Raw genomic sequence first — 12,338 nt, forward strand, 5'->3', positions numbered from 1 at the left:
TTGATTAGAGTAAGGTGTTCTAGGTGATTACTGACAGTCTTACCTGTCCTTAGTAGATGTAGAGTGAGGTGGAAACAGGATGTACTGAACAATACAAGAGTGACTCTCTCTGTCCGTGTCCCCTGACATGCCCTGAGGACAGAATTTAAATTCAGTAGAAACAAATTAGGAAAACCACACCCCAACACACAGAAACACTACCGTACTGAAGTTCTAACATCAAAATAGTGCAAATGGAAAACTTCAACACGTTCCAAATCACTTGGAGTCCTGTTGGTCTTTACCTTCATTGGCAGCTCGATCACCATGTTAACGATGCCCTCTCCACTGGCAGCAAAGTGAAAGCCTTCTGAAATGCGGATCCTATACAGACATCAAGAGAGATTTTCAGAGAACAAATTCCACAAAGCTGCTTATTCCACATCAAACCTACTGAGCTGCCATGTCTGTAAGCATTTAAGAGCCTAACAGTATTGAAACAGCTACTGTATAATTCTGCACTAATGACAAAAGAATGCTCGGGTCACATTTGCCAATAAACAAATGTTGTTTTCTGTTTGCCCAGAATTTACTATTTAAGTCTGTTACAGTCCATCACTGAAAGTCTGGAACACACTAACATGCTGTGTTTATGAGACTGTATTAACAGCATTTAATACACCATTGCTACGTCCAGGCTTACACCTGGTGGAGATAACACCAACATATTTCATTCATTCATTCATTTTTTTAATTTATCAATTTAATCATTGTTTATAATGATTAAGAAAATGCAACATAACAAAAAAAATATTGAATGTCTTTTTCTGAACTAATTTAAAATGCTGCTTGAATATGGGCACAAGAAAACCCACATTTCATCAGACAAAGTGTGTGAACTCACTCTGACAGCATGGACAGAATGTGAGCAACAGCCTGCATGGCCACAGTCAGTCCTTGGCTGCTCTGCACGGCCCACACCCAGCGCTGGTGCAGGAAGTAACGGGACAGAGAGGCCAGGGTGGAGGAAGCTGTCCGGTTGGCTGCCATGCAGAGGGGGACGGTGCTGTTGGAGGGCTGAGGAAAGTTCTCCATGTTGAAAATGAAGGGTGTCCTGAAGTCCAACGGCAGCTTCTCATACCTGCAAAGCATCCGTGGTTCACTTCATTCAAATCAAAGCCTCGTATCACACACTGGCTGTTAACACGTCATATTCTGACTCATCTGTAGCCACAAACCAAAGGAACCAATACTTTTACTTTGATATTTTTTAAAAAGAAAAGAGAGAAATGGCAGAGCTCAAAGAAATGTTACAACTGCTTTTTAAAATAAGTGTCAGGTTTGTGTGACACAGTCCAGCTCTTTATTTGGTTCCATGTTGTGCAGTTATGATGATCTGCACTGACCGTATGAGCAGCTTCTCCATGGGCTTATTGAGCACCACCACACACGGTCTGTCTGACAGTGCCGGTTTGGGAGCGGGGATGGAAGGAGATTTGGATGGTGATGGATGGCCTACTATTTTCCTCTTGGTTTTGGGGGTCGCCTCCTTGTTCTGAACGCGATGAGGGAAGCGAAGTTTGAGGATCTGCTCTCGCAGCTCATCCACAATCTGATCAAAAACACAAATGTTAAACCAGGTTAGTACAGAGGAAATACACCACTCAGTTTTTAGGCCCTTTTGATTCATCAGTGTGTCTGTGCAGATGTGACCAGTGCCAGTTCCCAAATGAAGTACAGGTCTAATTCATGAACCTGTTGGTTTTACAGAAAGCTGGAAGCCAAATGCTGACGGCAGATATTACAGTTCTAACCAACACAAACATGAAAAGGTTTTGAGATACATTACCAGGTTTCAAACAACATATTTTGTGTCAAAGCCTTTGAGCTTTGCATTTCTCTACATGTTGATGCAGTGTGCAGGCTCTAAGAAGAGTGGAGATCTGTATCTCAAGAGTTTGGAGGATGTCGACTTTTTGTTGTTGGTTTCACGTAAACTGCAAATGTTAGCCTGTCTGGCTAACTAGCTTCGCCGCTACAGTAGTAACCCAGTAAACTCTAAGCGTACTGACCAAGCCAGACCCTGGTCTTCATCGGCAGATGGAGGTGAAAGCCCTGGAAAAATCTAGTAAGTTGAGTAAATATTGTTTTGTCAAATTACCCGTTGTTATTCCAATTATCAATGTGTTTTCCAATTTCATTTTATTTCACGACATGCTTGTTGACTCCCTGTTCATTTGACTCTCAGCACCTTGTTCCTAACATGGGCTGGTGTGCCGATAGGGAAGCCCAGCCGCAGCACCATGCAGGGCGTCTTTGAGATGAGACGGACCAGGTAGAAGGACGTAGGAGGCTGGTCGGAGGAACTGTGGAGACAGAATAAGTGGAGTCAGTTGTAGACCAGCAACATCTTGGCCACAACCTCACCGTAGTAACAGTAACTTCTCCTCCATGGCTTACTGGATTTAATGGAGTTTTAAAGAGCCTATGGAGATTTAAGTATCTAGTGTTTCAAGAGACACGACAGAAGTCTGAAAAACTATACCAGTTTTGCATAGCAGAAATATATATTTTTCATTCCTATCCCTTTTATCATACTGGCAGAAATATCAGCTTCCAGGAGCTCCCATACAAAAACAATGATATCACCATCATCATTCATTTACAACTTATCATTAATAATCTTAGTGCCAGTATTCGGAATATAAAACAACAAACGTTTCTTTAAGCTGTTGACCCCACATGTCCTGTATTTCCTAACACAAATAAATGACAGCTGTCTGTGCTGTTTTTTCTTCATGCTGTGTCTCACCTGTATATGAGTTTAACATACGAGTAGCCCTCCACCAGTACGAAGCTGCTCCAGTCCCTCAGCAGCGATGTGAGGGCAGAGTGGGAGATACGACACTGAATGGTGCTGTAGCGTCCATTGTTTCCAGCTGTGTGCAGGTGTTTGGGGACAGGCCTGGAGGGACAACAGTATTAGTATTGAATGAAGTAGTGACAGACCGGAATAAACAGAGCCAAACAAATATGGCAGATAACAAAGCTAAACACCAAGAGTTTGTAAAGTATGGAGCGACATCCACACAACCACTTTCTTGTCTTTTGTCTTTATCTTTTCAGAAATCCCTTCTTCTGTCATGACTGGTTGGTGTCAGTGAAGCTGTTGCCGATGGTCCAGGCCAGACAAATCATCTTTGAATAGTTTTTAATAGTCATTCACAACTACAGATTTCTCACATGTCATGTTCAAGGATGATAGCAATGCGGTGCATGTGCAGCCATCTCTGCCAGAAGTTGGCATCCATGGACAGGATGGGCTTCCAGTAGGACGCAAACTGGGACTGAGAGGAGTCTTTGGATCCACTGTGCTGCAACGACAAGACCTGGAAAAAGAGGAGATCGTTCAGTTGGAGGAGGTAAGTACACAAAACCTGGATTTAAAGATATTCAAAGTTGGTGCAATACCCTTTGAAAGAGATTTCCAGATCAGTGGTGTGCACTAACTAAATGATGCCACTGAAAGATTTATCAGACAGCTGACGAGGAATGGATATCAAATCTGCAGGGATAGATGATATGGAGCAGGGACCCTGTATGTCCTCTGCATCTTTCCTCTTGTCTGTGCTGGTGCCAAACAGATCTGCTTGGTGTTGGTGGACTGGTGGAGACACTGATGAGGCAAACCTTTGGTGACCTAACCGGCCTAATGTTACAGGCAATAGAGAGCTCTCCTCTCTTTTTGATGTCTTTGTTATCAGCAGGTTGGTGTTACAGAATGTGATTGGTTGTGGTGGAGGCAGATGAGTTGACAGTGACCGGGGATGAATGTAATGCCGCTGTTAACCAGCACTTGCTTCCATTTTATCAGTCAATCCCAAAAGGCGAGAGGCAGAGGTGATGGGATGGAAGAGGAAGGAATTGGAAGACTGATCCATGAGCTAGTTATCTGCTGGATGACACAGAGGCCGTGCTGTTTGCTTGTGCGGGTGCTGAGGCTGCTGCTGTGTGAGCTGGTTGTCAACAGGCTGACATTGAGGCTGTGGTGATTTGTCTTCCTGGTGCTGAGGCTGCTCAGTGTCAGGGTGCATTATCTTAGGCCTGGCCAATGGATGTCGCAGGCCGAACCAAAAATGCCTACATCCCCAGAACAGATTATAGTTATCAGTGCAGTTGATCCCTTTCAGGCTGCAGGCTTTGCTGATCCATGTATTCAGTCCTAAGAGTCTGCTGAACCTGTTGATCCCCCTGTTCTCAGTTGGCAGCAGTCCACTAAAAAACAACTGGGCTTCCAGTTTGTCAGTAGGAATAACAACAGAATATACATATATATATATATACATATATATATACATATATATGTATATTCTGTAAACATATATACATAGCAAACATACTTGGTTTGTTTGCTATGTATATATATATATATATATACATATATACATACATACATACATACATATATATACATACATATATATATACATACATATATACATACATACATATATACATATATACGTACATACATATATATACATATATATATACATACATACATATATATACATATATACATACATACATACATGTATATATGTATATACATACATATATACATATATACACATACATACATATATATACATTTATATACACATACATACATATATACATACATATATACATACACATATATATATATATATATATATATATATATATCCCCCCCCAAAAAAAGAACTTTTTTTTCTGTTTTGGTTACATGAGAAAGTTTCCTAAATTTGATGTGGAAAGTGCTTTCGGACCATTTCTGTGGTAGGTTTACAACTATTTTTCGCAACAACTTAAAGCCACTATGTGTAGAATTCCAGACTTTGGCGCCCCCTGGTGGAATACCAAAGGAGTCTGCGATATTCAACACATAGTTACTTTAATGAAACACCATCATTAACTATACAATGTGGAGTTCACATGCACCAGAATGTCTAAATACTGGTTAAGTATGATCAATGAAGGTCTGCACAGTACCGGAGTAGTCGAGCCAGGAGGGATGTAGAACAGAGGAACTCCATTTTTGGTGCTCTCAGGAATCATGTAGTTCTCAGGAATTGAATTAAATGACTGGAGGTGCACCAACATTTGATCAGTCTGGTTGATGCTGGAAGGACACACAGTACATGCAGTTAGGTCACACATTAAAAGAAAAGCAATTAAGCTCTATCAAATGCATCACCATTATCTTAACTTCTACATGATGGTGCAACTGCACAGAATCTCTACTGGTTTTTGGTTTTATTTACTGGAAATCATACTCTCTCATCCTCCTCCAGACAGGTGTACCTCTGCAGTGTGTTCCAGAAGCGTCGGATGACGGAGGTGCGGTATGGGCTGGTGATGGGTTTCCTCTGGGTGCAGCTGATGTCATGCAGGATGTCGTAGCTTCCCTCCATGGTCACCTCCACCCTGGTGGTTCTCTTGGCGGGATCCAACGGCCAGGAGGCGGCTGCCAAGTACTCAATATGCATATTGTGCTTCCATAAGAGCACCAGCTTCACCTCCAGCTGAGTCCCACCTTAAGAGAACAGGAGCTTCATTCTCAACAAGAACAAAGGTCTAACGCTGCACTTGTTATTGCAAGTTGTACAATGTGATTGCATCTATTTGTTCAAGGACTTTTCAAATATGTGAGACGTTTGTAGAGCCAGCCGATTACCTTTAGTGAGGCTGATCTCTCTGATGGTGTAGCCCTCTCTCAGTCGTACTGACACCACGCTGATTAAATGGGCATGGACCTCCTTCTCTGTGTGCTTCTTCCTCCTCATCACCAGTGCAGGGTTACCGCTGGCCGACACCAGATGCTCATTGAACAGTTTGTGCTGGGAAACTACAAAACAGTAATGTAGTTAGTGTTTAAGCCCATTTCCTTTCCTCATCATGTTAGCCATAATCATCATCATCATCGCGAATAAACCTATGCTTTATCGCTTTTTATCTAGAAACTCAGAAAACCAACAGGAATAGAATAGGAATTAATCTATTTTGTCAAAACCTTTGTCCTAAAAGTATGTTTTCCAATTCAATGAAGGCCTGGGTGCCATAGCAACTAAGAGTAATCACTTACCAATTATGATTACTGTAATTAATGTGGACCTCGGAAAAAGGATACTGGTATGTTTCAATGAATAGATTTGATTCAAAATTATTGAGGGACGGGGGGGTCCCCACAGCTCAGCGCTATTGTACATAAAAGACATGTTTAATTCAAAAAATCAAAAACGTACTTTATTTGCAAATGATGTACACCTATTTTGCTTAATAACAAATTAGACTGGGTTATATTTTCTACTGTGTTGATATATTGGGACACAAAACATATTTTGTTGTTTTTGTTTGCCTGAATATCAAAATAAAATTGAAATTTCAAATACATTTCAGCCTTTTTTGGAAGTAACTTTCATTTAATAAATAATATATATCAATTTAATCCCTGAGAACAAACCTAGACACAGACACAGTGTATCAGTAAAAGAAATCGTGTAGAAACAGAGTGAATCTGAACTCACCACAGAAGTACTCTGAGTTCATGGACTCAGGGGTCTTAAGGAAGGAATAGGTTAAGAAGGCCTTGTGGTAGGCATTCATCTCCTGGCTGTTCAGGTCCACTTTAGGACAGCTGGGCAGGTACGAACCAAAGGTGGCTAATGAGATGAACTTCATCAGCTCTACGTTGGGGATGTAGCCAAAGCTGCAGTCGTAGGAGTATGCACCACCAACCTGGAAAAGGACAAGCACAAGCGGGGTCAAGATTATTATTATCGTGAGGTTTAAAAGCAACTTAAGACCCGTTCTCTCAGGAGTCCAGTAGCTAACCAGTGCCTCCGTCTGTCTGTCCATCTGTCCCGTCCATCCGTCCGTGTGTGTATGTGTGGGAGGGTATGTTTATGTTGGTGGGTGGGCAGGGGGGGAACATTTTTTCTGACATTTTTCCGTTAAATATATTTAATTTGTATTCATTTCTATTTTATTTGTTCATTTTTGTTGCATGTGAAGCAGACTGATCCTACTTTGTATGAAATGTGCTGTTTAAATACATTTGATTTGATTTGATTTGATTTTGATTTGACTTGTCACAGAATGCTTTGTAACATTTCTCTGAGTGGAGTAGTTCAGTAGGCATCCTGGTTAAAATTCTATCCTGATATTGATCATATTCAGGACGTTCGTTTTCATGGGACATAGAGCATTGAGTAACTTGGTCATTAAGATCCTTGTACGCATGATTCTAACATTATCCTTAAAATCTCAGCCTTTCTCTGTCATTATTGTCCAAGTTACTAACCCACTGCCACAATTCAAACTGGAATAGTGATGTGTAAATGCTCCTTTAAAACAACTCTTAATATGTCTGAAGTTGTCAAAAAGATAGAAAGAAAAAACAAATACACAAATGCAAACACAAATCCAGCATACACCTAAAAGCACACAACAGAAACCACTGACAACACTCATGAATATATTTGGAATTCCATTGAGAAAAGGAAGCCATGTAAATAACAAACAGCAAAGCGAGAGCTGCAAACATCCAGAAGTTATCGTCTTCACCTGCACAAAGGAGCAGGCGATGGTTCCACTCCTGAGCTGGTTCAGCAGGGTTTCACACACGGCTACATCAGGAACACTGGTCACTCCATCTGTGATTATAATGATACCTGGAACACACACATCAACAAGTGAAACTATGAAGTGTGAATAAGTCACATGATGTGCTTCTAGAGATGACACACTTAGCTGTGTGGTGGTATGAAAGTAAGCAGGGTTCAAACCATTGACTGTATATGAAGATGGACGACATGACAGTTTCCCAAAAGTGAAGTGAAAACACAGTTAAGTCAAAACAGGTAAAAAATCAGAAGCGACTGATGGACACCTCCATGCACAAATATCAAAGATGCCACAGTATGATACTGTCAATTTGACAACACATGCACAGAATTTAGAAAAGACACTCCAAAGCAAAGTTACAATGCTACAGTTTCCAGGGGACACTAAACAGTGATGAGCATGCCTGGTTTGTGGCTATTTGAGGCTACTGAGGTCGACTATCTGCCAGTGATGTTGGAAAATGAGCTAACAATGTATTTTTTCATAATGGTGCAACCAGAATCCAACTTTAATGAGACACTTCAGTGGAATCGGCTCAAGAGATGAAACCAGTCTAAACAGCACACCATTAGAAATACACAGCATGATGTGCATTTGAACAGGGGTAGGGGTCCTCAACGATATTTGTCCAAGGGCCAGAATTTTTTAAAGCAGACACTGTAGGGGCTGGACTTTCAAATAGAAAAATACTTGTATTTAGGCCTAATTAGCCTATTATTTTTTAATATTTCCACTTTCTCCAAGAATTAATGTTATTTTTAGTCTATAGACTCCTAAAAAAAACATGGAGAATCCATGATGATGACTAGATACTTAACTAGAAAATGCCAATGAATGAGTCCCGAGCTCAACAAAAAAGGACAATAACAAAAATACTCACGCTTTCAGTCATTCATTCCATCCTACTGGACAGTCTGAATATCATCATCTTCCTTTACGTTCTTGTGAAATTTTCATTTCGATACAGAGCAGCTATTTTGTGGGATCCAAACTTACATATTTTCCATCATTGATCATCTTTGGTTACATCTTAAATAAACACTGTAACAGTGTTGACTGTTGAACACTTGGAATGACAAATAACTGTTATAACTGTTATGCTGTATTTAATTATGCAGTCATCGCTCTATCCCTTATCACTTTAATTTCAATGTGATTCTGTTTATCTTGTCTTGAGTTTTTCAGGACCGTTTTGGAGTCTTTGCATGACCTCTTGTTTACTTTCAGTTCATGTATCTGTATATACATGTGTGTCCTTGTGCACATATCACACATTTTTTATGTGTAATCAACTCAACAAAAATAAACAAAGCAGCGGACCAGTCAAAGGTCTGGTTGTTGGTAGAACTTGGAGAGGGTGTTTGGATTTCTTCAAATAGGTTCTCAGAAACAATTCAGGGGCTCAGCAAGGGAGGACCTCCTAACCCTTTAGACCAGGCATGTCCAAACCATCCCATAAAGAACCGTGTGGCTGCAGGTTTTTGTGGCAACAAGTCAAGAGGTCACCTAAATATCAGCTGATTAAATGAGATCAGCTGATTAAATTAGTCCAGCCTGGTGCGCTCCTCCTTGGTTGGAATGAATACCTGCAGCTACACGGCCCTTTATGGAATAGTTGAACAGTCTGGACATGCCTGCTTTATACAAGCCCTAGACTGAGAAACTAAATGACAGCTTAGGTACTCAAGACGAACGTACCTGCACTGGAGTTTGGAGGCAGCAGCTGAAGGGCCAGGATGCCCTGGCGTACCATGCTGACGAGACCCATATCAGCTGACACCATGGAAATGCTCGGCTTCCTGTGAGGCTGGTCATCCAGAGTGTTGCTATGGAGACTTGAACTTTGGACAGGCTCCACAGACTAAAGGCACAGGAAAAAATACATGCATTGATATATCTTCATCAGCACTGACAACTAACCAATCCACAAGATTGCTGTCACAAACCTATATACCCTTCCCAGCCACAGCCTGTTCACTCTGCTGCCTTCTGGCAAGCGGTACAGAAGTATCCATTAAGAGCAGCTTCTTTCTTCAGGCTGTGAGAATCCGCAACTCATCCTCCCCCAACAATAATATTTCATTTTTCTGACTTATTTATTCATCCATATACAGTTTTTGTTTTGTGTAGCATAAAGGGACTCAAACTCGCATTTTGTTGTGCGACCCTGTGTTGTAGAATGATAAATCCATGGACCCTGAACCTCGTACCTTTACACCTACCAGTGAATAGTGACATCAGACTATTAGTCAAGTAGGGCTTCAGGCACAACTTCATCTGCTTGCATAGTGAATAGAGAACTGAAGCAGCCTTTAGAGTAACTGCACTCTGTCTAATCTTTGAGATCCACTGAATGTGGTATGACATGAAGTTTGCCCCTATCAATTTTCTATGGGATTGGACTCTTGTGGGATTCCAAGGGACACAGGAGTGACGAGAGAATTAAGTAAGGGGTTGAAAAAACTGAGCTCTGTCTCCTGTCATCTACCCCAAAGCTGACAGAGAAAGAGTGATGCAGTCATGGGACAGGGAGTTTGGTCTTTACCAGGAGTGGATACACGTCTGTGAGGAAAATCATTACTGTAGTTTCGGGGATCCCTTTTTTCTATGTCCCTTGCCTTCAAGCTTATCAATTCAAACAAAAACAAAGTGCCGCTTGCCACAGTCACATAAACTGATGAAAAACCAAGGGGGTCACATGTTTGCACAATGATTGCAAACAAGAAAGCCAATCACTACCTTGCAATCATGACACACAACAATGAGCGTGGCAACCGACAGAGGGCAGTTACAGTATGCTTCACCTCCTTCCACAATCTAGTGTGGACTTCCTCTTTACGTATTAAAGAGGTTTTTCATTTATAAAATGACACCCATAAGGCCCAAAGGCAGTTTCATTAGGGCTGTCCTTTAAACAATGATTTGAATTATCAGTCAAGGCCAGAACACACACTGGCCAAAACAAGCAAATCAGATTCCACAAAATTCTGATGCTGGTACAGCCCTCATAATAACGCTGTTTTCAAGTGTTTCTAGAGCTTTGATAGGTTAAGACATCAGGATATTAGACAGGCAGCACCAGCTACCACCCAGCTAATCTGAGTTTATTGAAAGAGAACAGGTTTGCCTTTAGGGTTATCAAGGTCACCTCCCATCACGGAGTGTTTCATTGAATTAGGCCCACAACACTTCCAGAGGGCTCCAAAATGATTTACGTCACTGCAGATTCTTATCCCTTAAACTCCAGAGCACATTTCTTGGGGACTATTTCCAGTAGCGGATTAACACTAGGCCACATTTGGTACTCTAGTGAGTACGTGGGGCAGCAGGACAGTGTGTGTGTTCATGGTAATGAAGGAGCATGTCACCCAGTGTAACAGTGTGGCTCACTGATGTGTTTTAACAGTAGGCTGACACTGATAATATTGATATGTTTTAATAATATATGTTGTCTCATTAACAACATCTTTTCTCATACTCACAAGATATTTTAAAATCCAGTGTAAATACTTTTCATGAGCACTTGCCTGTTCGTGCTGCTGATGTAGGACTTGTGCAATGTTGCTCTCCACGGCTCTGAGCTGCTGATAGATGTGATGCAGGAACTCATCGAGGTCTGTTCTATCAAGCTGACAGCCTTGTACCAAAACCTGCAGGGGGAATCAAGGCTGTCAGAGGACATCTACAACAGCTTTCTGCATCACACAGAAACATACAGGGCTCTGCGCTTACATTTATTTTCAGGGGCACATGTGCCCTTCATTTAAGGAATTTTGGGCCACAGAGAAAAATGTGTTTGCATATCAACATTAATGTATGTCTTTGTCAACATTAAATATACAGTGTGCATAAGATGCAGGGAGAAATTATGCTGTTCAAGCTGAACTACAGAACTTTGAAATATATGATGTCCTCGGGACATAACATAACATAACAAAACAAAGGACATAACAAAGGACAGGGACACATGTTTTAGATGTTTCCGTGCTCAAACACACCTGATTCAAATGCTCAGCTCGTTACTGGGCTCTGCTGAGGCCTGATAACGAGCCATTCATTTGAATCAGGTGTGCTGGAGCAGGGATACTTCTCAAACATGCAGGGCAGTGGTACTCCAGGACCAGGCTTGAGAAACAGTGCTTTATGGAACAGGTCTGACATGCCTGCTTTAAAGAGTAACTTGACACCCCTTAAAATTTTGATTTTGCTGACCTCCACTGGTTTAACTTTCCACCTTGCTGCAGTGAAGCACAGTTGGACCCTGTGACATCACTGTTGGGTGTAGTTACAGGTTCAACAGTACAGTTCTAACCACACTTGAAACTTTCAACCACAGAGGACAGAAAAACACTGCTTTTCAACTTGGTGTTAAGTTCCTCCTAAAGCATTCATTTTAGTTTATCCATTCCAAAGCCTGACTCTTTGTAAAACACCTGTTAACAAAAACAGAATGACATGTGAGATACTGTAATAACCTGATGGGAGGTGAGGCCAATAATTGATGAATACGCCAAGATGGTGACGAAGATCTTAGGCTTGAAAAGTTGATCAGTTCCAGGGACTTTAAATGGTTGAGCCAGACCAGCCAGACATCTTGACAAGGCATGAAACACCTCGTCGAAGATCATCTCTCCTGTGCTGTCATCCTGCGGATCGTGAACAAAACACACGTCAAACACAACCTGACAATT

The 12,338-nt window shown here is 41.3% G+C and overlaps 1 protein-coding gene across 6 annotated transcripts in view; it reads right to left on the minus strand.

Annotated features, from left to right (window-relative positions):
* szt2 (SZT2 subunit of KICSTOR complex) overlaps positions 1 to 12,338 on the minus strand; it is a 106,984-nt gene that overhangs the window by 89,141 nt on the left and 5,505 nt on the right. For 5 of the 6 annotated variants that reach the window (XM_041934542.1, XM_041934541.1, XM_041934543.1 and 2 more), the window contains exons 1-13: positions 9,346 to 9,451; positions 7,588 to 7,694; positions 6,549 to 6,759; positions 5,699 to 5,869; positions 5,326 to 5,557; positions 5,014 to 5,143; positions 3,223 to 3,368; positions 2,792 to 2,944; positions 2,231 to 2,345; positions 1,386 to 1,591; positions 884 to 1,120; positions 285 to 363; positions 44 to 132 (exon numbers count right to left, since the gene is read on the minus strand). In XM_041934542.1, the coding sequence (XP_041790476.1) occupies positions 44 to 132; positions 285 to 363; positions 884 to 1,120; positions 1,386 to 1,591; positions 2,231 to 2,345; positions 2,792 to 2,944; positions 3,223 to 3,368; positions 5,014 to 5,143; positions 5,326 to 5,557; positions 5,699 to 5,869; positions 6,549 to 6,759; positions 7,588 to 7,694; positions 9,346 to 9,430 (1,961 nt within the window). In that variant the 5' untranslated portion in view covers positions 9,431 to 9,451. Of the gene's footprint in view, positions 1 to 43; positions 133 to 284; positions 364 to 883; positions 1,121 to 1,385; positions 1,592 to 2,230; positions 2,346 to 2,791; positions 2,945 to 3,222; positions 3,369 to 5,013; positions 5,144 to 5,325; positions 5,558 to 5,698; positions 5,870 to 6,548; positions 6,760 to 7,587; positions 7,695 to 9,345; positions 9,509 to 11,174; positions 11,298 to 12,122; positions 12,294 to 12,338 lie in introns of those variants that run through there. The other variant, XM_041934546.1, reaches the window with a different exon arrangement.

Source organism: Chelmon rostratus, chromosome 4 (assembly GCF_017976325.1).
Source record: "Chelmon rostratus isolate fCheRos1 chromosome 4, fCheRos1.pri, whole genome shotgun sequence".
Taxonomy (NCBI): domain Eukaryota; kingdom Metazoa; phylum Chordata; class Actinopteri; order Chaetodontiformes; family Chaetodontidae; genus Chelmon; species Chelmon rostratus.